At 39.8% G+C, this 26,413-nt stretch overlaps 1 protein-coding gene across 1 annotated transcript in view; it reads left to right on the top strand.

Annotated features, from left to right (window-relative positions):
• The window catches only part of LOC122773511 (cell adhesion molecule 1-like), a 169,256-nt gene that overhangs the window by 112,808 nt on the left and 30,035 nt on the right, over window positions 1-26,413 (top strand). The window contains exon 2 of the mRNA XM_044032269.1: window positions 18,366-18,386. Coding sequence (XP_043888204.1) covers window positions 18,366-18,386 — 21 coding nt within the window. The remainder of the gene's footprint in view (window positions 1-18,365; window positions 18,387-26,413) is intronic.

Below are 26,413 nucleotides of genomic sequence, written 5' to 3'. Positions count from 1 at the left end.
AATTGCAGGTAAATCTCTCCAGTCAGAATATTCATGATGTCACGATGAGGTCAGTTCATCATTACTTTATGACGGGATGAATAGTCCTCTTTTTCTAACACAATACAATTCACGTGATAACGAGATAAATTCGGTTCCTCTTTTAACACAAAACATTTGACCTTATTTCTTATTATAATGTTAAATGTTTCAAAACTTCTTATTACATGAAATATCACATTGTACCGATATTTTGTGTTTATTGTTATTATTTTTGTTACTTTGCATATACATGTATTGATATATATGTATGTATGTATATACTGTATGTGTATAAATGTATGTATAAATATATAGGTATGTATGTATATGTGTATATATGTATATATCTATATATATATATCTATATATATATAGATATATATATTCTTAAAACATTTCAAAACCAGAAAATAAACACTTCAGAAACAGTCAATTTGGTTTCTTGTTATAACGTGAAACATTTCTCACCATACGTTTAATTTCACTTTATAACAACATGAATCAGTTTCTGAAATATTTCACATCATACCGAGATTAATTCGTTTTTTTTGTGATGACGTGAAACATTTCACGTCATCCTGACTGACAGCATCTATCGACCATCTTCTCTTTTTTATTAAAACAGCCGATGAAGACACGAGTGGTCTATATATACTGCTGGTTATTATGTCTGTGGATGTACACCGCGTAGTTTCCTTGACTTTTGTTGAAACAGATCAGATCTGAAGAAGCATCTTTCTTAGTCAGACTTTTTTGTCATTCTAATTATAACTTTTTTATTTATTTAAATATATAGTGGCTCTGTTGCCTGCCACAGCATTTTCAGTCTGTGTTCTTATTCCAGAAAGAGCCTGTCGACGCGAACGCCCAGCGAAATAAAAGCAAAAAAGAAAATGTATCCCTCTGAAAATGAACAGCGTCTTAGAAATAGAGAGGCAAAAGCTGGCGAGCACGGAAAAGCTCCAAGTGATTGATAGCTATTTGTTTTGCCTGCTTAATACGATATCAACTCTGCGGCGATTCATCACCACAGTGAGAGTTTTTTCACGGTGCCTCCACAAACCCCACTAAAAATAATTCATTTTTCCACCAGCTACGATCTGGGCGCTAATGTTAAATATTCATGCGAGTCCGGTCTAAATGATGTGGCCATTGGCACACACTTAGAAGCACACTCACTCTGCGGAAGGGGGAGGAAATGTCAAGCTGTGAATAAATGAAAGCAGCGAGGCCGTCTATTACCCTGCCATTGTGAATTCACCATAGTTGCCATTTTGTGAGGCCACTTCAAACACATCCCTCATATATAATCAATGCAGTCAGTTTAAAAAAATCAAAAGAAAATCCACAACTCTGGACTCCATCCTTTATTCCCCTCCTCGTTTATCTGTCGCTCCCTAATTTGTACCTCGTGAATGTGAACGAGGGAGTTTCTGCCGCCTGTGTCTGTGTTCAGTCAAACGGGGGGATCGCTGCGACTGATTTGACTCTCTTTAAAGACGTCGATGCACTGCGAGCTCCTCCTGTCACACGAGATCAATACGGCCGGTGTCGGTGCAGCTGTTGAGGTTTGATCCGTATCGACCGCCACGTCAGACAACACCATTCATTTATGAGGTGTTTTCACCACACAAAGAAGCATTTCAACATTCAAAATAATGTCTCCAAGATTGTTTTGATACTAAATCAACTTACAACAGGGTCAATGTCTCTTAAAGCCTGAGCAGGTCTGCAACGCCTGTAAGGGCACTATGGAACCTTCTGGTTTTGGGTCTGTTTCCACCAAGGGTAACTGTTCAGTTTGGTTCAGTACGGCACAATTTTTTCACGTTTCAACTAGATATATCACCAAAATAACCAACCCAACTGTTCTATCCATCATCTACCCTTTTATCCTCCACCGGAGGGTCGCGGGGTTGCTGTGCCAATCTCAGCTGACATTGGGCGATAAGCTGGGTCACACCCTGGACAGTTTGCCAGTCCATCGCAGCACCACACACATAGAGACAAACAACCATTCACTCTCACATTCAAACCTATGGTCAATTTAAAGTGACCAATTTACCTAATCCCCATATTTCATCGTTTTGGACTGTGGGATGAAGACAGAGAACCCGGGGATAACCCATGCATACACGGGGAGAACATGCAATCTCCATGCAGAAAGGCCCTTCTTCCAACCGGGGCTCGAACCCGCTAACCACCACACCAACTGGCCCTCCCCGTATTTGAATAGCGGCAATTTGCGCAGAAAAAACCCAGTTCACACAATGAGCAAACACTAGAGGCAACAGTGGAGAGAAAAAACTCTCCACTGAAGAAGAAATCACTGACAGAACCAGAGTCAAAACATGTGTGGCCATGTGCCTAGACAGGTTGGGGTGAAAGGAAAAATGGGGGACAGAGACGAGAGGTGGGGGACAGAAAGGGAAACAAAATTTATATTGATATCCACTTTGATGATAGCATAATAATAATAATATGGTTCCATTCTTTGGCACCCTTCCCTTGTGGCACCAGAGTAAAATGGCATGCTACGTTCACGACAGTCAACCGATTGGGCGACAGGATAAATGTCACTCCCTCACGACCGACATCCCGCAGTCTGTTCTCATACAAAGTTTGACATCTTGTTGAGACAAACCGAGCAGGAAAAAAAGAGCTACTTCATATCCTCCTTTTTTGTCGGCCGTGTTCCGTGTCGTTGTTTGTTGCCATCTGGACATTCCACACCCCGCCTACTAAGAGTCAAAAACGCAAGCCTGACCCAGGTTTGGGTGACGCACACTTTGCGGTGTGCGTCACCCTCACACCTCCCTCAACCTGCTTGACTGAGGAAGCAAACAAAGCGACAAAGTTACACAGGTGGAACTATTCATTAAGTGGAAGAGGGTTAAAGAGAGAGAGAATAAGAGGCTGGTAAAGGGAGAATATTGGTCTCTCCAGTGGAAGGATACTCGACCGAGGGCGACCTAGCCTTGTTACTGTTGGACGAGTAAATAGTTTACTTGTCATCTATATCTAGAGCGCTTTGAGCTCGCTGTGCGTCAGGCTGCGTTATTGAAGTTATCTTCAGGCCGACATCCAACAGAACAGCACAGGGATTTATTGTCTTTGATCCCAGGACTTAGACTTATTGTCAGTTCCAAGAGTCTGTTCTGAATTTGAAAAAAAAAAAGGCATTTACCATAAATATGCAGCTCAATCTACAGAACTGTGTGGAACTGAAGAATGGGCTCTTACTGGACACTTTTAAAGTGTTTTTAACTGACTTAGAGGCTGAGTCGCCTGCTTATTTTTATTGTTCTTAATGGGAAATTGCTCTATATGTGATTTTATAATGCAAAAAAAGGGGTCTTGACCTACATGTAATGCTTTCCTGTCTTGGCCAGGACACTCTTGCAAAATAGGTTTTTTCATTGTGTAGGTTTTGTTTCTGGTTAAATCAAATGACAGAAAAATCCCAATTGGTGCAAATTTGTACATGTTTTAAAGACTAATTTACAGCCATATCTGTAAAACTTAATATCATTTTGATATTTCATGAAGAGATACAGTATTTGGTAAAATTCAATTCAAATTTGTTTGGAGGACACAAAATAAATCCTGTGCAACCCATTTGTTGGCCCCGATCCAGTGTTTAGAAATCACTGAGGGTCAACCCTGTTTGTTCTATAGAACTAAAGTTGTCTAGACTGATTGTGAGGAACTCTGTTTCTGCTGTGCATCATTCAGATAGAAAGGGAATGGGGTTAAATGGCCTCATATCAACAGACACACACTCGAGCAGCATTCATTTTTATCACACACACACATTTTCTTCAGCACTCTCTGACTAATGAGGCCTAGGGCTGGAGATGGTTCCATCAAGGAACTTCCCCCTCTCTCTCTCTAACACACACACACACATTCTGTTTCTCTTTCTCACTCTCTCGCCTCTCTCAAACACGCACCTGATTGATAGCAGTGATTTGACTGAGAAAAGGGAAATGGGAAATTGAAAAATGGTGGAGGAAGATTGGAAACAACGTGCTGATTATAAACTCTGCGCGGAAACAAAAGGCCTCCCCCTCTTGCCGTATTTATTTTTTTTTTCCCCCTCTCTTACAGCGGCGAGGTAGCAGGTGTGTGTCTGACAGGTGCCTGATTGAGGCGCACAAAAGACATTACAACTCCCAAACAAATGGACATGTTTAGCGTCCCCAGATGCAGTTACCGTTTTTTGGGGCTGATAGATGTGATTACGAGTGTGTATATGAGCACGGGCAGGAGCAGTATGGGCACAGGTGTTTTTGCGGAGGGTGGAAAAAGGGAAAAAGCAGACATGTCGTTGTTGCTGTGAGGTTGATCATAATTCATCTATGCAATTAGTGGTAGATCATCACCAAGGTCATCAGCCTTTGAGTGGATGAGTGTAATACGTCTCATCTGTCTATTATTGCAAGGAAAGTCTGGTTCTTATTCATAGTTGTGCAGTATGTGCAGTGCCGATTGGCGGTGTTTGGGTAATAAATGTGACAAATATATCCCTAAAAATGACGCTTCTTCATTACTCCTACATCATTATTTCAATGTCTGTATTTATAGAAATCAAATTGTCATATTTGTAAAAAAAATGTATACAGAACACACAAAAAAACACACAAAAACAAAATAAAAACCACATAAATACTCATATCGAACAGGGCTGCAGTAGTCCATCTATAAATGTTGTCTTTCACTCACATATCTGTTGGAAGGTTTGTTTGACAGCCGTCACACTTGGCAGCTGACTCACTGATGGCATCAGTGTGTTCAGTGCCAACTCTGGCGGTGTTTGGATAAGAAATGCAAGAGACATTGGCGGAAATGGGACATATATCGCTCAATGGATATTCTGCTCTTATGTTTGTTCATCATATCTGTCAAACAAGTCACTTGGCAGACTTCAAAATTGGCAGGTGACTCCCTAAGAGCACCAGTGTGTGCAGCGTTGACTTTGGTGGTGTTGAGATAAGAAGCACAACTGATAATATATTCCTAAAAGTGCTGCTTCTGCCACCTTCTTTTGGTGCCATGTCATTGTTATTACTCTATCTGTATTTACTGAAATAGCATTGTCATATTTGTAAAACACACACACAAAAAACAACATGGCACTCTTCTATAAATGCATGGAACATCTGACTGCTGAACGGTTGGCTTGACAGTTGCTAAGAGCACCACTGTGCTCTGTACCAACTTTGGTGGTGTTTGGATAAGAAATGCAAGAGATGGCGGGTGAAATGTGACAGATATTGCACTAAAAGAGCTGCTTCTGGGCCCTCCCTGTACCCGGAGAGTGCAGCGCTAATGGATATTCCCTTCATCTTCATCATATACCAGTCTAAGGGCCACCAGTGTGTGCAGTGCCGACTTTTACATTGTTTGGATAAGAATGGTTCTCCCTGTCGAGGGGTCACCACGGCGAATCACCGCATATTTGATTTAGTAGAGATTTTATGCCACTGGATATGCCCCCATGGCTTGTAGAGTCTTCAATTAACCCAATCAATGGGGATTGGGTACCTTGAATGGGTATTGTACTAGTTCCCATTGTGCTAGTTGTACTAGCTAATAGAGCAATGAGTGGTAGAGTGAGTCGTCTTTCAATAGTCCATAGTGGCTATAATCTCCAGTTGCCCCCCACAACTGTGCTGGCAATGGTGAATGGGTAGGAAAGATGTGTAATAGAACAATCGCTGTGTGAATGTTTGAATAGCAAAAACTGTAGTGTAAAGCAGCTCTCAGGGGTCATCAAGACTTTCCTTGTCCTTGATGGAACCATTTCCTAAATTTCCTGCTTCCCAAAAAGATTATTAAAGATTGTATCTGATCTAATGTAATCTAATCTAATCCAAACACAGATACCATTTCTCTTCTGGAGACGTACACACAGGAGGAGGCGCATATTTATCATCATGACTAAAGTGAGAACAACAATCATTTTGTACTAAATTCGCTTCCATTACCATGATGCCATTGAAGTTTATTTTTGGTCTTTTCACGTCTGTTCCAATGAAGCGAAATCTCACTTTGATATCGGTGGCATAAATTAGACGCCACCTCCGTTGTGAAAAGGCTTTGTGCTCTCCACAAATGAGGAGGCGTCCTCTTGGCCGCGGCCCCGGCGCTTTAATATTCTCTGAGAGCTTCCAGACAGTGAGTGGTGGTGCAGCAGCTGTCTCTTGACCCCGCCGGACCCCCACTTACGCCTCTGACCACCTCCTTTCCACTGGGCAGTCTGTGGCGATGACAAGTCTGTCAGAAGCTTCTCCTTAATGTCCTAATTACCTCTTCCCCTCTCGCTCTCTCTCTCCTCTCTCGTCCTCACACACACACACACACAGAAATGCTGGTGCAGTTGCACATTCTTAGTGAGTAAGCAGATTTGCTGGCAGACAAGCTGGAAGGCACACACTCAAAATACACCTCTGCTTCAGTGAACATTGCTCATGTGAGTTTTCCTGGCAAGAAGACCCTATTAGAGGTGAAACATTTCTGTGTCTGCACAACAACAACAACAACAAAAAACACCCCTCCCTCTAGACTCTTTAAAGGCTTTGATTTGAATCGCTGTGCTCATGTTTTGATCAGAACCAGAGATTAAATAGGAGAGTTTTCTCTCCTGTGGCGTCAAACGCAGCACTCATGCTGCAACGGTGTTTTAAAAACAAAGACCTGATAGTGCTTTCTACATCCGCTACATACAATATTATGAATAAATGTGCATGTGAGGCCTTAGGCGCACCGTCTCGATGGTCGGACGATTCTTACCGCAAAGCTTCCTCACCAAAAGTTATGCTCCCCCACGTCGCATCGACAACAGCCAATGAAAAACCAGCACATGCTCTGCACTCGCATGAGACGACATTACTTTCCTTATCAGCAGGTGGCTGAGGGAATCTCCCACCTCATTTTCGTCACACAGTTGTCCGCGCTACATGACCCTGTTGTAGTTACATTTGTGTCCAAATGTGTCCAAATAATGGTGCTGCTGATATTTCAAGCATCGGACGAGTTTTAAATATGAAACATTTGAGTCAAACTTTATTTTTACACCCAACATATCTAATAACTGAACGGGATTTCTAATCACATGACTTCTAATCACGGATCCAGGTCGTCGGGGCAGTAGCTTCGGTAGGAAATCCCAGGCACTCCTCTCCCCAGTTACTTCCACCAGTTCCTCTAAGAGTACCCCAAGACGCTCCCAGGCCAGTTGAGAGATATAATCCCTCCAGTTTGTCCTGGGAGCCTCTTACCAGAGGGATGCGCCTGGAACACCTCCTAAGGAGGCGACCTGGAGGCATCCTCAACCATCTCAGTTGACTCCTCTCGATATGGAGTAGCAGCGACTCTACACTGAGTCTTTCCCGGATGTCCGAGCTTCAAACCCTATCTCTGAGGCTCTCCTTTGGAGATAACAAATTCCGGCGGCCTATATCCGCACTCTCTTTTAATCACTACCCACAGCTTGTGACCATAGGTGATGCTTGGAACCTACTAGATTGACCAGTAAATTGAGAGCTTTGCCTTGTGGTTCAGCTCCCTCTTCACCACAACGGACCGGACCTGTCCCAATCTGTCAATCTCACGCTCTATTCTTCCCTCATTCGAGATACTTGAACTCCTCCACTTGAGGCGTGGATTGCCCACTCTGGGTCGGGGGAGGAGTCTGAGGTAAGATCCATGGCCTCACCTCAGACTTCGAGGTCTTTTTGTTCACAAATTTATAGTGTGTTTGAGATTTGCTTTTGGGAGCATGAACCAAACCAGTTGAAAAATTTAAAAATTAACCAAATTGACATCAGGTGCAAACCAACAATACGGACTATCGGGTATGAAGGAACTTTAAAGCGGAATGTACAAACATTGGGGGGAACATGATCCAAATATGGACATTTTTGAAGTCTGAGAGTTAAGGCACGGGCCACACAGTCGGTGTAGTGGTTAGCACCCTTGCCTTTGCAGCAAGAAGACCCGGTTTTGAGCCCTGGTTGGAACAAGGGTCTTTCTTCATGGAGTTTGCATGTTCTCACCATGTGTGTGTGGGTTTTCTGCGGGTTCTCCAACTTAGCTCCCAGAGATTTCCACTCTTGCACACTCACCTTCACACTCCATTCCCAAAGGGGCCATTTTTCACCACAATTTTGCCCTCGTTTTTATGTCCGTGTTGTACGTGTTTGGGTACCAGGTGACTTCCTCACATAACCTCAAGCAAGTTTCCTTTGTTGTCTCTTTTTTACCAAATTAGGAGTGCCCCACCAAGTGGACCTGAAAGTGTTGTTCCACAGGGAGCATTTTTTTTCTCTCTGAACTTGTCTGAGCTTAAAGAATATTGACAGAACCTGACCCAAACCTGTCGGTCGTCCCATTCATTCAAGCTTGACCCAAACCTGACACACGTTGTGTATGACTGTCTGGCTGTCTCGCAGGTGGTTGTTAGCCTTTATTTATGGTTTACGACAAATGATAAAAGTTATTGTTGCAGCTGGGAGGAAGCAACAGCTAAAAGTCACACATCTTTATGAGTTATCAGCAGCACTTTTGAGAGCAATGAAAGTTCAGACTCACCATCAACGACAATCAGTTCTTCTTTATTAACTCTTGTTAAACTTTAAACATGGCTAACTATTTACATATGCGAGTCATGGTGGTTTATTTTGAGTGGTTGTGGAGGAAAAAGGATAAACGGTAATAGCATGTGTGTTGCGTTCAAGGTCCTGTCATATATAGTAAACCCCGGTTTAGAAACACTGGTCAATCACTTATCCATGGGTCTTTGAAATCCTCAAAATAAGTGTATGAAACCCAAGATCCCAAAGAACAATTGTACAAAAGATCACACATCTCTGCATGCTTCTCTAACCACCGCACATGGGAATTCCCACCCTGCTGAGGTCCTTGAACGCAGCGTCGACGTGCCGCTCGGCTCAGAGTGAGCGTCTGCTGAACGATCTCTGCGGCGTGTGCGTCCGTGAAACCGTGAGTTGCAATGTTTTGCTTGTGTGTTGCACTTTGTTGGTGTTTGGGTTTGTCCATGGGTCTGTTTGATGACCTGGGAGTTGTTTTTTTCCCATCAGTTATGTGGTGTGATGACTAATTAGTCACTAATGAGTGACGCGGAGCTAGCTGCTAACTAGCGATAATCAGAGAAGTTTACGTTGTTGTATTGCTAATCCGCATTGCTAATCCCTGTTGTTTATATGTTGCTAATTGATTAGAGACTGTGTATGTCCCTCTTACGTTAACGCAGCTCTTAAAAGTTGACAAGGACCAAACTTAAGATCTCCCATCTTAAGTTTGGTCCTTGAATTTGAAGAAATTAGTCCTGGAAAGTCCAATCAAAGTCAACCAAGGCCTGGGAACCCTGTTTATCAGTTTCTACGTATTAGCATCTATTTCTTGAATGTTTGTAATGCATTTTAAAAGAAATGCCTTTTAAATGCACCTTATTTTACTCCGTGGTTCTGTTTAATTTTCAAGAACTTGAACCTGACCCAAGCCAGACAAATACTATATCCAGATTTTTGTGTGAACCCGGTGCTCCCTGATGGATCCTGGTGCGTATCCATGTAAATGCCTAGACACAGGAGACATATTATACGGTTATATAAATTTAACTAATACATTCAGCATCAGCCGAATCGTACAATTAGAGTGAGATAATGCTGAGTCACTATTTAGCTTTGTCTCACAGGCTGTTTATATTCAGGCGGAGAACACGTTGCCACCACGACAGTTGCGTCCATGCTCAGTCAACCGGTCTTGTTCGTATAACAGAGAGTGGGAGAATTTATGAACCTGAAGTTCCTGCATTTGTCACAATCAGCGTGACAAATTAATAGTGTATTATTATTATTGCTATTATTATTATTAGTACTGAAGCATTCTTCCTGCTTCACATTATACTGACTTTCCCTAGGCGAACATTCTTTGTGACAAATTACCTTTTGATCGATGTGGTATTAAGCAAAGGCAGTGTATTTGGGTTTTTTGTATTCTTTTGTGTGTTTTTTTGATGCTGTTTTATTTAGTCACAGGCAGAACTGGCTGCCTGTCATGGTGAGGCTGAGTGTAACAGCAGCCTGGCATCTCTACTTGTCACAAATGTGTTAGCGCTCCCTTTTTTCCTGACACAACTGTGAGAGATGAACACTACCTGAGCTGTGCAGAGTTGTCATTAATGGCACTGGTGGCTTTTCTCCTCGTTCTTTTTTCTTGTCACCAGTGGAGTCATTTTAATGTGTGTGCTGAGTGACAAGAGCCAGTGCACTGGTGTAATTACACACCTTTCTTAGTCTTCAGAGAGGTTTTGATACTCAAATGTTTTAATTTTAGCCTTTTGTTCCTGAGGTGCCGTCATCTACTGGTATTTAAGTCTGTCGCGTAGTCTACGTGATGCCGTCCTCTGATGTGATGCTGTTTTTGACAGAACTTGCACTCAAGCAGTTTGTTTTTGCAAATGAGAGGTGAAGACCATGGTCATTTTCAAGGAAAACTGGGTCAACATAATAAAAGTCATCATGTGCACTCTATTTTTTGAAGTAAATTGCTCCGCTAGACTTGAATCAACTCAGTTGTTTGTTTTTTTTTGCTTTTCTATCAGTGATAGTACCTGGCACCTTGTGTTTTTTTTTTAGTTCCTGCTCTAGCAAGGTTATAAGCGAGCTGAGCCAATACTCAAATGTGATGTCAACAGACTGCCAGTCAGTGATTAGTCAACACTGTAGTGTCATGAGCGCGCCATCTGACACAAGAATCAAAGCCAACAATGTCCAACTGTAGATCACTTAAAAACACTTAAAATTCTACTTCCAAAATCTACTTATTATTCCAAAATCTACTTATATTTCCAAATTCTACTTATTTTTCCAAATTTTACATAGTTTAAAAATCTACTTATAGTTTCAAAATCTACCTCTATACTTCTGTCAGACGGAGTCTGTGCTCCGCTCATGCAGGAAGTACTGAACCATTCTGTGAACAAGTCTTTTTAATGATTCATTTACACCCAAAACAACTGCTTGCTACCATCCGTCTCTATTGGTAAGACCAGGCACCGAATTGTACATCGTCTCCCTCCCTCGTGAGAATCTAAGCACTGTATGTACAGTATGTGCGGGTGACAACAGTATCCTCACTACAGTAGACCACTCTACACCAGACAAATGAGCTAACCAAAGTCCATAGAGAAAATCAATAACCAAAACTTACGTTTCCTGCCAGAAAAAACATCTGTTTTACAATGCGATGCATGTCTGAAGGATTATCCTCTAATCTCTTGATGTAAAAGCTGTCACCATCTACAGGTTATGTTGGATTATGGTCATATTACAGACATTTACAAAGCAGTTTTAATTAACTGAGCGGTTAACCACCTCGACTGGGATGTATGCAAAATAATCCTTTTCATTTATACAGTTGCAATTACGACATCTCCTGTAAGCCCTTCAGATAAATATGTTTCTGTCATCTCGGGGGAGAATTAATCTGAATATTCCCAGCTGTGTTTACAGGTGATTGTTTTCTGATGTCTTACTGACAGGTTGAGATGGATTAAGTTGTGATAAAGAACAGAAGCAGGCAAAAGAAGCTGCGCTATTAATAAAGACTGTACAAAAAGGTTGAATACAGTACATGCATAATTTAGTTTCTCCCATAACAAGCATGCAGTGTCGTTGTTGAATCTTTTTTAAATGATCATGTATAATCATTGTACCTATTATATAACGTTATTGTTATTGATTAATTAGTTATAATGGCAGTTTTAATATTTTTGCCACCGACACTAAAGGAAAAACGCACTCAGACCTTTATTATATTGTGCCCTTTTTATTGATCTGTGGAGTTTGATGTCTCTGTTGTCATGGACATCACTGAGATCAGTAATATATTTGTGGTCTCAAGGTCTTCTACCTTTTTTTTTTCAGTGTCAGAAAGACAGACCTGTGACGTACAGAGCTGCTGCTAATCACGACTGACAAGATTTTCAAGAGAGAAAGAACAAATATTTAGGGAAGACATTCCCTATTGATATTTTAGACATTTCCATTGCTAAATGTTGGAGATTAACGCATGTTTTCAGGATTTGAAGTCCTTCACTCACATTTACCGCAGTGACACAAACCTACCACACGAGGCAGCAGGAGACCAGTGAACTAAAACCGCTGTTTTTCTCTATGGGGTTTGGTGCGACTCGTGTCTGTTTTAACCATAAGATCGAGTGGTGAACATGTTTGTAAGATGTCTTAGAGGTTAAAGAAAGTTTGTACACATATAAACAGAAGAAAATACCCAGGGAATGAGTGACTATAGAGTAGGAGCTTCAGGACACATGGGGTTTGTGATTTTTATGATGAGGCAATTCTGTATAAGCTTTGTTTGGAAAGTTTTATACATTTATAAGAACTGAACTTCAGGGTTAGAGAAGTTTTCTCATCTTTTAACAGACGATGACCAGTCACACAGCATCCATTTTATCTTCAGTTGAGCCTGGAGACTTTCTTTGTCAAACTGTTTTGCCAGCTCTCCCAAATTCACGTGGCCGTTCTCTGTCCAGACTTTTCCTGTACCGCGTGGTCGCGTAATCCTTTTAATGTCGATTTGAAAATCATTATCACTGACATCAAAGACTTGCATAAGGTGTAGGACACTTTCGCTCTCGCTCTTTCTCTTCACAAGGACAGCTCAGAGTCTTTGATCGGTTTCTCTTTTGTGGAAAAAAAAAAAAGAAAATCCTGACCTCAAAAGTTGTACGTGTTTACTGGGTTCACTCTGCGGGAGCTCGCGTCTCTGTTTGACTCCCTCCGAGAGAGAAAAAAAGTTTTGAAGCCCACCTCTGATCCGCCTAATTAAATGAAAACGCAGTGGGCTGCACACACACACGCATGCCCAATCAAGACGATAACCAGTATGGATCTCTGTGGGGTTTCGGCATCCGACGTTGTGTCGCGTTCTCCCGATGCAGTGGGATCACACACACACACACACACACAAATTGACATGCAACATGCTGCACATCACGAGCATAAAATAAGCAAAGGACTGTTCTACCTGTGAGGAAGACGAGCGTTAATTCAAAGGCATCGCAGGAGAACTGAGGACGAAATGTTGTCTCATTGATGATCGCCCCACTGAGAGAGGGACAGGTTATCTGCCAGACATCCAGGCTCCACAGTTAGTCTGTCACAGAGACGAAAGAGTAGAGCAGTTTATTATATTTTATATTATATTTTATATTTCATTATATATTATACTCTGGATTTATTTAGAAAAAAAATTAACGAGTGAGAAAATACACGCCAAAAGGAAAACTTGCTGTTGTTTAAAAAAACAAAGTATAAAACATAATTGAAATAACATTTGTTGTTTTTTTCCCCTCAAAATTCTGACTTTAATCTTAGAATTCAGCTTTTCTTTCTCTGAATTTAGACTTCAATCTCAGAATTTCAACTTTGTGACTCATCTCAGAATTCCGATTTTTTTCTAAGAATTCTTACTTTAAAATCAGAATTCTGAATTTAATCTAAGAATTCAGATTGTTTTCTAGGAATTCTGACTTTAATATCAGAATTCTAACTTTCTGATTTAAATCTCAGAATTCCAACTTTCTTACTTTAATGTAAGAATTCCAATTTCTTTGTCTCTCTCTGAGTGCTTCTGCCCCTTTTTCCCAACTTCTGAGGAAGGTGGAAGATATGCACCAAAACTGATTAACAAGGTAAAGGAAAACTTGTTGTCTAAAAAAAAAAAAACTAAGTATAAAGCATATTTAAAATAACACTTGTTTGCGTTACCACTAGCACAGTACCTGTGCCGTCACAGGAAGGGACGTTCGACACAAGAATCACGCCGAATAATCCCGAACTGTAGATCAGTTAAAAAGACTTAACAATCCTAAAAACGTTGGTTAATCTCCAACAATTTACCAAGGAAATGTCTAAAATCTCAATATTTAACAGAGGAGTCTGGTGTATTTCAGTCCAGTGACTGTGTCAGATGGAGTCTGTGCTCTGGTCATGGAGGAAGTGCTGAACAAATAGTTTTAATGAACTGATTCTAATGATTCAGTTACACTGAAAACAACTGCTTTACAATTCACTATTCACTCGTTTGTCGCGTGTAAAACAAAGCCACGGCAGTTTCATGCAGCCGTGCAGTGACGACTCCGCCCACGTTGAGCAGGGACCATAGGTGGAAAAGGGCCTTAATGTCCAAAATATTGGAACTATGTACAGGCGTTTTTCTAACTTTCTCCTCTCTGGGGACAAAGACACTGATAGAACAAACTGTCGCGTAATTACGGTAACGTAATGTGCGTAAACATGTCATCTGCGATGCGCTCGGTATTAAATTACAATCAGATCCACAAAGAATCATAATTAAATCAGATTTTGACGAATAGGCTGCAGTTTGAACATAGCCATCGTGCACACAACCGAAATATGTAAACTCACTTTTTAAATCGGTTGCGAAATAGAAAATTATTTTCCATTAATTTTGCAACCAGTGGTGTCGCCCCATGGTCGCTAACTGCCACTTCCATTTTACTACGGTTGAGACAGACCAGAGGTTATTGTGCGAGTAAAGCGAGACGACTGCAAACACGAAAACATGCCCCTCATTCCTGCTTCCGAACACAACGCGCCTCATTGTGCAGGGAGCAGGAAAATGAGGTTGAAAAGAAAGAGAGCAGAGGAGGTGATGAGACAAGGACGGACGTTATTCGGCGGGACGACTGGACCTGTCTGCTCTCATCCCCGCGTGACTGACAGATGGCTGCGCTCGCGCGAATGCCATCACACGATTTCCCCCCAGAAATCTGTCCATCAGTGCCGTCTAAGCAGAGAGAGACAGCCGTGACATCTCATCACAGACGAGCCGGCTCCTCATAACTTCTACCTAACGCTCTGCAGGTACAGAGGAGAGGGAGCGGGGGCAGAGGGCCACGGCAGACACGCCGCCGCCACCACAAGGCTATTTATAGTGTGTTCAGGGGCCACCAGCAGGGAGTGGATGACGCTGACGGGTTAGAGAAGGTGTCACCACACTACATCACGAGTATCTGTGTTTATATATAAAGGATTAAACACTGTGATGTTTTTTTTCTCCTGACAAAGTAACACAAAATGAGGGCAGATACGCTAAACAATAACGAGTCATTTACATAATGTTGCTACAACATTATAATTACCTGGCAATTAAAGCAGCTTCATTATGGTCTGTCCTGAGGGCTGATTGGACTGGGACGCGCTCACGTACACGGCAAGTCTGGAGTCAAATACTGCCTTTGTTTTGTTTTACCTGAGCCAATGACGTTATACTAGAGTCACAACGGACGTGGTGCTAATTTTCACGTGGCGAGTTTATGCTGATCAGTGTGTGCTGGTCAGGCCGGGCGTTAGCTGTCATTAGCTTGAGCTAAAAGTGTTCAAGCTTAGTTTTTTTTCAGCACAGCCTATAGACTTTTTTTCATATGGAGGACATATGGAAGAGTATTAGGGCCGCGTGAAAAAAATTGTTTTGAAAGAAAGAAAAAAGACAAGCAAGACAGCATGAATTCTGAGATTATTGTCTGTAATCTCAGAATTCTCACTTTAATCTCAGAATTCAGACTTTTTGATTTGAATTTCAGAATTGAATGAACTTTGAACTGTAGCTTCTGCACAATTATCACACTTTAAAAAACATATATACTGTATATGTGCGGTATAATAAAATTAATCACAACTTTGACACATAGTCGCCTCGTTATACTCAATTATCACCAGTTTTTTGGTGACAGTTGAAGAAACTGCAGCAGATCCTGGACCTCATGGAAAAGTTGTTTCCCCGTCGTGTGTAATTTGTCGCTTGCACTTTTTATTTGTTTGTCCTGAGGGAATTTGCTGACACACTGAAAATGCACAAAGGACTATAACGAGGATATGTGTCACACCGTACACTCTTATTATGTCGTCTATGACGAGTGTGACAAGCAAATCACTGCAGCGCTGAACTGTGCTGCTGTTTCTGCTGAGTCACAAGTACACAAGTTACTGTGGGCAACGTCAACATGACGTACGTAAGATAAGGTAAGGTAAGATAGGATAAGTTACTGTGAGAAACGTCAACATGACATAAGGTAAGGTAAGATTGGATAGGATAATGTAAGGTAAGTTACTGTGGGGAACATCAACATAAAATAAGTTAAGATAAAGGTAAGATTAACAGATAGGCAAAATAAGATAAGGGAAAAGATAAGACAGCAGCAAAATAAAAGTAACACTTTACAATAAGGGACATACATTAATTAGTAAGTGCTGTAATAAGCACTTACTAAGTGTTCATTAACGTTTTAACAAAACACTTTGTGTTGATTAAAGCGCTATTGTATAAGTGGTTTATAAGTCTATTTGCTGACGTCAGTTAACTGAATAAGGATTACTTAACTATAGTTAAGCATTTATTAATGCTTTCTTACTGTTATGTGGGTCAATAGGCAGCCGTTGACCATGAATCAACCATTGTTATATGTTCATTGATGCTCATAATGAACATGACGAAAACGTCTTGTGTGTCGTCACATAGAGAAACAGAAGCCGAGCTTCATGTGGTTTTAACGCGGACGCTGCTGCGAGAATATGGAATTCACGTAAGGAGACGTCGTCTGCTGTACGCGATGAAACGGCCGATTGTGAACAAAGTCAGTGGCGAGTTCTGAGCACGATCACACAACACAAGGAGGCGGAGCTTCACTTGGTGTGTGTGTGTGTGTGTGTGTGTGTGTAGTGATGGTGGGAGGGTGTTGTCTATGAATAGCAGAGAGTGAATGATGGAAGCTCTCCTGAGGGTTCAGCCCCTCAGCTCTGCTGCAGGGACTTGGGGACATGCCAGTTTCTCTCTCCCTCTCTTTCTCTCGTCCGTGCCCTGTGAGATGCCAGTTTTTGGGTGGGCACTGATCCGAGTGGGTGCTCGCTCTTCTCCAGGATTCACCGCAGGTCTCAGCGGAGCGTCTCCAGGCTGTGGCTGCTCCAGAGCACGAGGGGACGCCTGGAATCTTAATCAGAGACAACAGGGTGGGGGGGGTCTTAGACAACGCACACACATTAAGATCACAGACAGAGTTTATGGGTGAAAGCAGGAAAAGAAGTCGCTCAGTTTGTTGGGATTATTACTTTTTTTTTGTCTGATCTTTTGTGATTTGAAATAACTTTTTTTTTTAAGTCAAGCTTCACTTCCGTATTTACTCTGTTGTAGATTTAAAGGCACAGTATGTGCTTTTGCAGGCCTGCAGGAGAAACTACGGTAGCCTCCAGTTACCATGAAAGGTCAAAAGGTCAAGAGAAAATGTGCAAAAGTTCATTTTGTGGTCGTGAAAACGACAAATCATGCAATCAGGTGATTGTACACTCTAAAAAAAAAAAGTCAAAGATTGAGCATTAACCACATGAAAAATTATCAAAAACAAAATAAACGTGTCACATAAAAATATATATCTTTTTTTAAAACTGACTTACAGTAGAACACAGAAGAAAATAGAGGGGAGGGTAATAGAAAACAAAAATAGAATCATTCAATTTAAGCCTTTGTCCAAGTTGCTCACTACGTTGTAGCAAAATGTGAAAACATTGAATGACTTTATTGTGAATTTTGCTGTTTGTGAAAATTTTCTCTTGTAATTTGTCTTATTTTCAGTCAAAAACCTGTTACTCAAAAGCACTTTTAACTAAACTAAAACACCTAAAAAAAAATCAGTTTTGTACAATTTGCTTCATTTTTATTTACATTTATTTTAAAACCTAAATTTATTTTTGCTTTTTTTTTTATCTCTTTACAACTCTTTTTTTAAATACTTTTTACTAGTTTTTCCTATTTTTAAAACACTTTAAATGTATTTTACACTCTGTTTATATATTAGACTTCAGTATTGGTCGATTTAAATCCTGCCTCTGTGTTGTTGTCTTCATATGATGCTATGGTTAAGTTTTACCTTTAAATGCCAGTAAAATTTGTGAAATACACAATCTAAAATTGGCCAATTTTTTTTCTCGTTTAAAGGGAAATTCCAGCCTGAAAGTACCTGCAGATTTACAGGCTATTTTGAAATATTCTATTCCAAGCAACACGTGCAGATCATTTTTCAATCAATTTAAAAATATTTGGTTTATTTATTACCAGTAGTGCTGTGTTTACAGTGTGTTGATTTGTGTTGCATACTGTGGCTTTAATCTAACGACCTGTGAAGACACAGGTGTTCAGTGTCACGTGACTCACTGCTCATGTTATTGTCTCTTTTCTTCTCTTTTTTCCCGCTCTCGTCTTTGCCTGCGCTGAAACAGGAGCTGCTGAAGTCGTAACAGGTACTCACTCACTCACAGACTCTTTGTCCATCTCTGTCTGCTCATCTGTGCATATTTACCAGACTTTTCTGGTGTTGGTATTTTTCTTTCTTGAGGACAGATTTACACTCACAATGCCAGTTCTTTCTTTATTTATTCTTTTCTTTTTTTATTGATTTTTTTGCCACATCTAGAGTTAAACTTTCTCTCAAGGCTACTTGGTTGCCACTTTAGTTTCTTGTTTCCTTTAATCCTTTTGTTACATTTTGACACATTTCTTCGTAAAACTGAATAGAATCTCAGTTTCTTAAGGTGGCGGAAAAAAAACACAATCCAAACACACACAGTAACCAATAATCTCTATGTTTAAGTGCCTTTAAAGCAAATATGGAGTTTCTCCTCTTCACTTAATATATGTATGTGGGGTAAAGAGTGAAAACAGTTTCTCTTCTGTACCGAATCTTTTAGACCACGAGCTTTATCAACAATTTATCGTTCACTAACTTTGTCCTGAAAATGTGTTTTACCTCGATATGAAGTCACACAGGAAAAGCTCTGACACTTTATTTAAAATTCATGAAGTAGAGAAGAAGAATAGAAAAGTGGAGCAGACTCCTGCTGTGAGGCTGCAGTACCACTGATAGAAGGCAGAGGGAGTCAGAGTGCAGGACTGTCGCTAAACCAGCTTATTATGTTTGTGTTCAGTTAAGATTTGTTGTTAAACTCAACACCAAAAATGTCGCTTCTCTGCGGCTTTGTGGAACAAGTGGTTTGATACCTGAGAGTTTATGTAAATATATTTTGCGATGTTCGCGGACGTTGGTCCCCACTAAAGTGTATAAACCAATATGTGTGTGTGTGCGTGTGACACGCCCCCAGCATCGAAGAGCAAGAACTGTTCAAGTATGGTAAAGTGGTTAAAAAACCCCTGAAACTTTCTTGTTATAATACAAAAGTTAATTGTGCAGTTCCACAGGATCATTTTTACCCTATTCATTTTTCATGTAGGGAACATTTGAGCGTTAGAAAGGACAACATACACTTCCATTGTTATGCTGATGACATTCAACTATATATGGACAGCCCATGTTTGTCCTTAAAAGATGCCGAAAATCTAGATTAGATTACTGCAACTCATTCCATTCCAGCTTCCAAAGATTACAGTTACTTTATACAGTTTGTCATTTTTACCACTAAGGGTATGTACACACTTGACCATGGATCTGGAAAAAAATGTATAGCTTTTAATGCGTTTTTTTTTTTTACTTTCTGTTCACACGAAAACAGATTAGTTAAGAAAAATACTGCAAAAAGTGGAGATTTTCCAGGATTCTGATTAGCTAACACGGCTCTATGCTTCCCTGTTACACTGACCCCTATAGGTTTGGCATGGTCATGACAGTGCTCTACAGTGTGGTCATGGTCACAATGCACAATGCGAGTGCAGGTTTCTGTAGATGGGAAAATTATCTGAAAAAGGTCTGGTGATTATTCAAAATGAAATGTGAAAATACAGTATTCATTTCTGTTAATACACGGCTATGTGTGTACATGGCCTTAATGAGTATTATAAATATTATATGTGTATATATATATACATATATATCTACAGTATAACTGGTTCTACCTCTTTCTTATGATGGCAACACAACACTATATTTACACAAGGTACAACTGTGCTTTAACGATTCAGACAGTCTATTGTACAAAACATGAAATTCTGCTCATTAACTGCTTACAAATACATCCAGCAGTCACTTAAATGTTTGGATCTGGACTAATTAGCGGAACAATCGACTGATGGAACAACAGCTTGAAAGATATTTGCCATTGAATTATTTCTTTATGTCGAATCCCTCTATAAATTCAGTTTTAATCACATTTCATTTCATTTTTTTATGAGCATGAGTTGTGTGTGTGTTTGCGTCTCTCTTCTTCCTCTTTTTCTTTGTCTCAAACAAATGCACTCAGCCTTGTAGTTCTTTGTGTCATCTCTTGCTCTTTATATATATAACATTATTTAAGTGTAATGTAATTATGTGTATTCCCCTACTGCTGCTTAAGTCAAGTTTGCCAGAGAGCCAAAAAGTAAGAAAACACATCACAATTATTGTTCCCGCCTTCTGATAAATGAACGGATTTTAAAACACACTTGTTTTTCTTGTGGAAGAACAAATAGTGGAAGAACACATCCCAACAAACCAAGTGCAATTTCCTCAAGACTTTAATCGATCAGCTTTAATCGAGCAGCTAATGTTTACCCGACAAATGTGAGCTTTTATAATTGAGTTAAACATTCAAGGCCGTAAGTAATTTGGTCCTGAGGACTAAAGACGGCACATTCCACTTTTTATAAAAACTTAAATACCATAATATGTAAATGGCTGCAAGTTCTAACAATGTCTTTGAAGGTATAATAAATATTTGGCAGCACTTCACATCCAAATTCAGCCCTAACATGTTGATATTGTGTAATATCAGGTGTAAGTAGGTAGGTAGGTTGAGGAGGGTAGGTAGGTGGGTAGGTAGTGAGGTCAGTATCAGGTGGTAGGTAAGTATAACTTGGTAGGTTGGTGGAAATGTAGGTCAGTTAGAAGGTATGTAGGTAGGTCAGTATAGGCAGGTATAAGTAGGTGCATACGAAGGTCAGTATCAATGGATGGAAAAGTATAGCTAGATAGGGCAGAAGGAAGCTATGTGGGCAGGTACATAAGTCGCTTTTGGTAGGTAGGTCAGTATAGGCAGGTATGTGGGTCATTAAATTCAGTATCTGGCAGCTCATAAAAACAACCACACACACACACACACACACATACTATATCTCTCTGGCTTGTGGTTATTCTTTAAAACCTGTTTTCCAGTCATTACATATTATCACTAATTTACTTCCTCCATTGGAGAAACAACATGTTGCAAAGTTTAAGTCATTAAAAGAAGACAAACATGTTTTTCTCAGGTTCGACATCCTCACTTTCTAGTGATGTCGCTGCATCGTTAAACAAATTGACACTTGGCTTATGCAACAGCTTACCTCTGCGAAAGAAAACAGAGAAATAGTCAAATTAGTGGGTTTGATTTTTTTTGTTTATTTTATTTTTCCTGAAACTGTCCCCATGCAGAAAAAAACACAGTGTTAATTACACCCTAAGATACTTGTGAACATCTGTAAAACAGCATTTTACAAGGATCCAGGTTTAATGACTGAGTGAGACGCTGTCGCCATCGTCACAGAGTCAGAGGAGGGAACTTTTTGTTGTTAATGACCGTCTAAAGTCTTGGTTGCATCACTGAAAGGACACGACTGACACCGTCGACTCCAGCGAGAGGAATTGGGCGATGTTTGCTGCCCCTTTCATGTCATTTGATGTCCAAACAAGAGAGGAAAAGATCAAAGATCTCAAATCAAAAGGTTGCCCGTCTGTCTCCCAAACTTTGGATTCAGGAAGAGCTATAGTCTCGCTAATACTTCCTGAGTCCGTCGGCTTTTGTTCAAAGTGTTCAGGGCGTGTTTTTTTTGCATCTTGAGTGCGGCGGCACGATCTTTGCCAAACACTCCGACGCCAGATTGGACACCCTCCCCTCCCCTCCTCAGAGACGAGACTTTGTGAAGGTCTGCATTTCCCTCCGACTGTTTCATTCAGCGTGTGGCGATGCACAAACAGGAGGAGCAGCCATGTGTGCAGAGATACAGGCACTTTACTCTTCCAGACAGCTGCTGGAATGAGTGGGAATTTATCAGCCAGTCATCTGTGCCATGCTCCTGCATTACCCCCCTCCCCCCTACGTGTGCCAAACCCGGCCGCCATAGCGTCCCCAGAATTAATGACTGCCTCCCCCCATTTGCACCCAATCATGACCAGGAAGCAGAGGCAATTGAAAATGTTTACTCCAATTGGGAGAAGCCTCCATGTTCCTCAAAGTGGGCTGTTTTTGCTTTGATGGGATTGCTAATCACAGCCACGTTATTTATGTGTGTTTTGAATTGGAGATGAGCCTCGACTGTGATATTGGAGCGGGACCAGCCACGCGCTCGGGGCGGCTAAACCTTATGGAGAATTTATCTGTTTCATTTTCCTTTCTCTCAGTCCAACAGATTGGGAGCAGGGTAACCTTGCTTTGAGGCTGCTCCGTGTTTGCTGTTTTGACTGCCAAATATCTCCGTTTTTTTCTCACGTCGGCGAAGTAAAATAGACATCACGGCGGCTCCACATGGGTTCCTTTTCTTTTTTTTCCCCTTCTTTTTCTTTCTCGTCGTCGTCTGCGGAGCTTAGTACGCATAGAGAGATGCTCCGGCACACTTTCTGTTTGATTTATTTTGCACAACAAAATACTCAAGAAGTGACAAGGATTAGCCTGCAATCACAAATTGTTTGCACAAATGAAATTCAGAATGGATTAGAGTTGCTGAAAAGTCATAGATTCAATACAGGAAGAGGTGGAAAGTCTCATTTATAACCTTTACTTTACTTATAAATGTCATTAAATTATTATATAATATGTTTAGACTCTATTTATGTCAAAACCATTTTGTTACAACTAATAATACAATGAAGAGTTTTTCTTCTTGTAACGTTTGTAAATAATATTATTTAAGTAAATTCCATTTTCATTTTTATATATGGTGCTTAACAACTCCACAGTTGCCCTAAATAATTACAGCATTGGTAATTATAATGGTTAATACACAGTATGTAGAAGCTCTTTAACCCAAAATTATATTTTTAATGCTAAAATATAATATAAAATATAAGTTATTGTTATCCATGAATTTTCAAGTTTATTGTTTCACAAGAAAAACTTTTTTTTATTATTATGAAGTCAAATGATCGTTATTTACTACTGTTTCTGAACATAAGAAATAAGTTTCTGATTTCTCAGAAAAGAAACCCAGTGAGTTGGCGCACATTCGGGTATAAAACCGTGAAAAATAAATAATAACAACAATATTTTGCTGTGTTTTATCATTTATATTGTATTTTATGTAAGATCTTATATATTTATATATATATATATTTATATATATATATATATATATATATATACACATAAAAAATAAGCCCATAATTGGTTTCTTCCCCACCCACACGCACACATGTATTCTGTTTTTAATAATTTATTATTTTTCTCTCATGTTTTATTCATAAATGTGCAAATAAACCAATAACCACCATGTCCAATATCAAAATAAAGGTGTAAAATGTTATGTGCCTCTGAAAAGCACTTGTATTAGAGGATTCAAATAATTTCTTATTTCTTAACGGAACAGTGTTTAGATCGGTGAAAACATTTTATTCCAGAATTAAATCTTAAAGTAAGACTCCTCCCACATTTATGAAAGATACTGAGACTTTTTAGAAATCGAAACTTTCATTATTTTTTACCCAGAGATGCAGTAGTGCAACAAAACTAAACACCCTGACTAAAATATAAAACACAGTTTGCAGTTTGTGAAGACGTAATATAGTTAAATTGTGAATAGTGGCTGCACCATTGTTGTCATTCACTTCAATGTCCGATTCATTGAAAGAGTACATTTCTCACATAAATCTCACCTTTTAGGAGAATTTTCCTCCGCAAGTGAGACAATTGCGGTAATGAAAATCTGTAAATAGAAGACTTAAATAAGAATTAACCAGTGAAAGTGCATTAAAATCAGGGTCTTAGTATCTAGGGATGTCCCGTTCCAATATTGATATCGGATATTGGGCCAATATCAGCCAAAAAACGAGTCCGACTGCCTCTAAAACCTCCGATATAAGCGATCCAATACAAGAAGTCCATTCCGCTCCAGCACTTCTATCCAGCGGTCCCTGATCACATGGGCTCTGCGTGTTGGATGCATGTAGAACCCACATGATAACAACAACAGTGTGTGTGTGCTACTGCTATTTCAGAGGTTAAGCATTTTTCTTTAACCTCTGAATTTAGAGGCTACAAAGCCACACAGCGAGCGCGAGCTAGCTGTTAGCACCACGCTAGCTCATCCAGAGGCGAACTCCTAAAACAACATTATGTCATAAACCAGCGCCACCTGTCGACTTTCAACAGCCTCTGTTGATTGTTGATTATACCCCAAAAACCATCCATGCCAAGAGCTTCCTGTGTTTTAAATGTGTCCTGAAGCTCCACACACAGAGCTAAGAACGTCTGCGGGGTCGGGCTCCGGGTTTACCTGTGGAACGAGTCACTCACCCTGTGCGGATTTGGCTAATCCAAAATAGTGAAAACAAGGGGGGTGTTCTCTGAAGACACGCTGTTACCTGTGAAACACGGGTGCTCTGAAAACACCCCCATTAGCACTTGGTACTTTCCACCTGATGAATTTAACCATAGACTGTATGAAATTAACATGGCAAAAAATCCAATATTCTATTCCATATGTTTATAATAAATGAGTCAGTTTTTCTCATACCTAGTGTTGCTGACTATTGTTCTGACTCTGTTTAAGTATCACTTGATCAAGCCTATTCTAACATTCCACACTACAAAATAAGTAATTAAATTATGTATAATTCGTGCTGATATCGTATCGATTGATATCGGTATCGGCCAATACTAGTCAGAGTGTGTGATATGAGTTTAAATTTAAACAAAAAATAAAAAGTCAAATCAAAATAAAAGTCTTTATTTTAATTTGAATCATATAAAATGTATCTATAAATTAAAAAAAAACAACAGAAATATCAAATAAAAACTTGATATTGATTGGCGGGCCACATGAAATTCATTTTAGGGCCAAATATGGCCTGCGAGCCATGAGTTTGAAACCTCTTCTTGAACTGCTCAGGTATTTCCCCCCTTATTTAAATCAAGTCAAATTTTATATATATATGTGTATATATATATATGATAAACATTATTTGGAAGACATTGACCTCATAAAGAGTGCGATGATCAGTGCACGTTTGCGTATTTGACATGTAAGTACGTCGTATACATTTTATCTCACATTAAAATTGGAAACAGCTCACTCATCCTTTAATTCGCTCGCTAATTCATTGCATTAAACGGCGAGAAGGGGAATTATACGACTCTAAGAGCCGTCATTATCCGCGGTCACGTGCTGTGTTTGCACATTAATAACTTACAGCAGTGTCTGTCTGCGTCGTGTCTGTGTGCATCTATCATAATTAGCCCCCGTGTCGAGAGTGCAATAATAACAAACAGATTTCTGAAGTAAAGTAGATGATTGGAGTCGACCCAGACTTCCATATTGGATGATGCTGTGCCTCAAGATTTACTGCGTTCAGTGCCAGGGTTCGAGAGTGGGAAAAAATATACACTGATCTATATGTAGAAAAGTGGAAATGAAGTGTGTGGGTGTGTGGCTACATTGCAAATCTGTTTTTTAATGGAAGTGGACTGGAGTTTAAGTCGCGTTACCCACCCGCAATTCATTTATTTATTTATTTATTTATTGTTATTATCTGTAACTCTTTCCCAAACCTTAGCCCCACTCAAAAGTAATTAAATTATTCCTTTAGATGACACAGTGTGATGAGAATATTGATTTTGTTTTCCATATCACTGTGGTAAATATATAGCTGTAGGGCCTGTAGCCAGTGAGCTTAGCCCAGACATTTTACTTCAGCCCAAAAGTAACAAAACAGCTCTCATGCTTTTAATTTAGCATAATGTTATAAAGTCTTACACAGAACTTTGAGTATAGCTTTTATGTTGTTTTTAAAAAAAATTATTTTAGCTAATATAACTGACTTTATTTTTACTTTTTCTAAATGAGCTGTAACTGCACTCTTTCCCCAACTTTAACCCTACTTAAAAGTAACAGACAGTTTTAGGGAAATTCATTACATTCATCACTTTGTTCGACAAAGTGAGATGAAAATGAAGATTTTACTCGTGTATGCTTGTGGTAAATATGTTGCTATACAGCCAGCAGCTAGTTAGCTTAGCTTAGCATAGCTCAGCCCAAATGGTAAAGAACAAAACAGTTCTCATGCTATTAATTTAGCATTTTATTTACTCCACATAAAGTCTAACATATAGTGACTATAGCTTCCATGTTTTTGCTCATATGACTTACTTTT

This window comes from Solea senegalensis, linkage group LG8 (assembly GCF_019176455.1).
Source record: "Solea senegalensis isolate Sse05_10M linkage group LG8, IFAPA_SoseM_1, whole genome shotgun sequence".
Taxonomy (NCBI): Eukaryota; Metazoa; Chordata; class Actinopteri; order Pleuronectiformes; family Soleidae; genus Solea; species Solea senegalensis.
The sequence above is the reverse complement of the archived record's forward strand: the minus strand, read 5'-3'. Positions and strand labels throughout refer to the sequence as shown.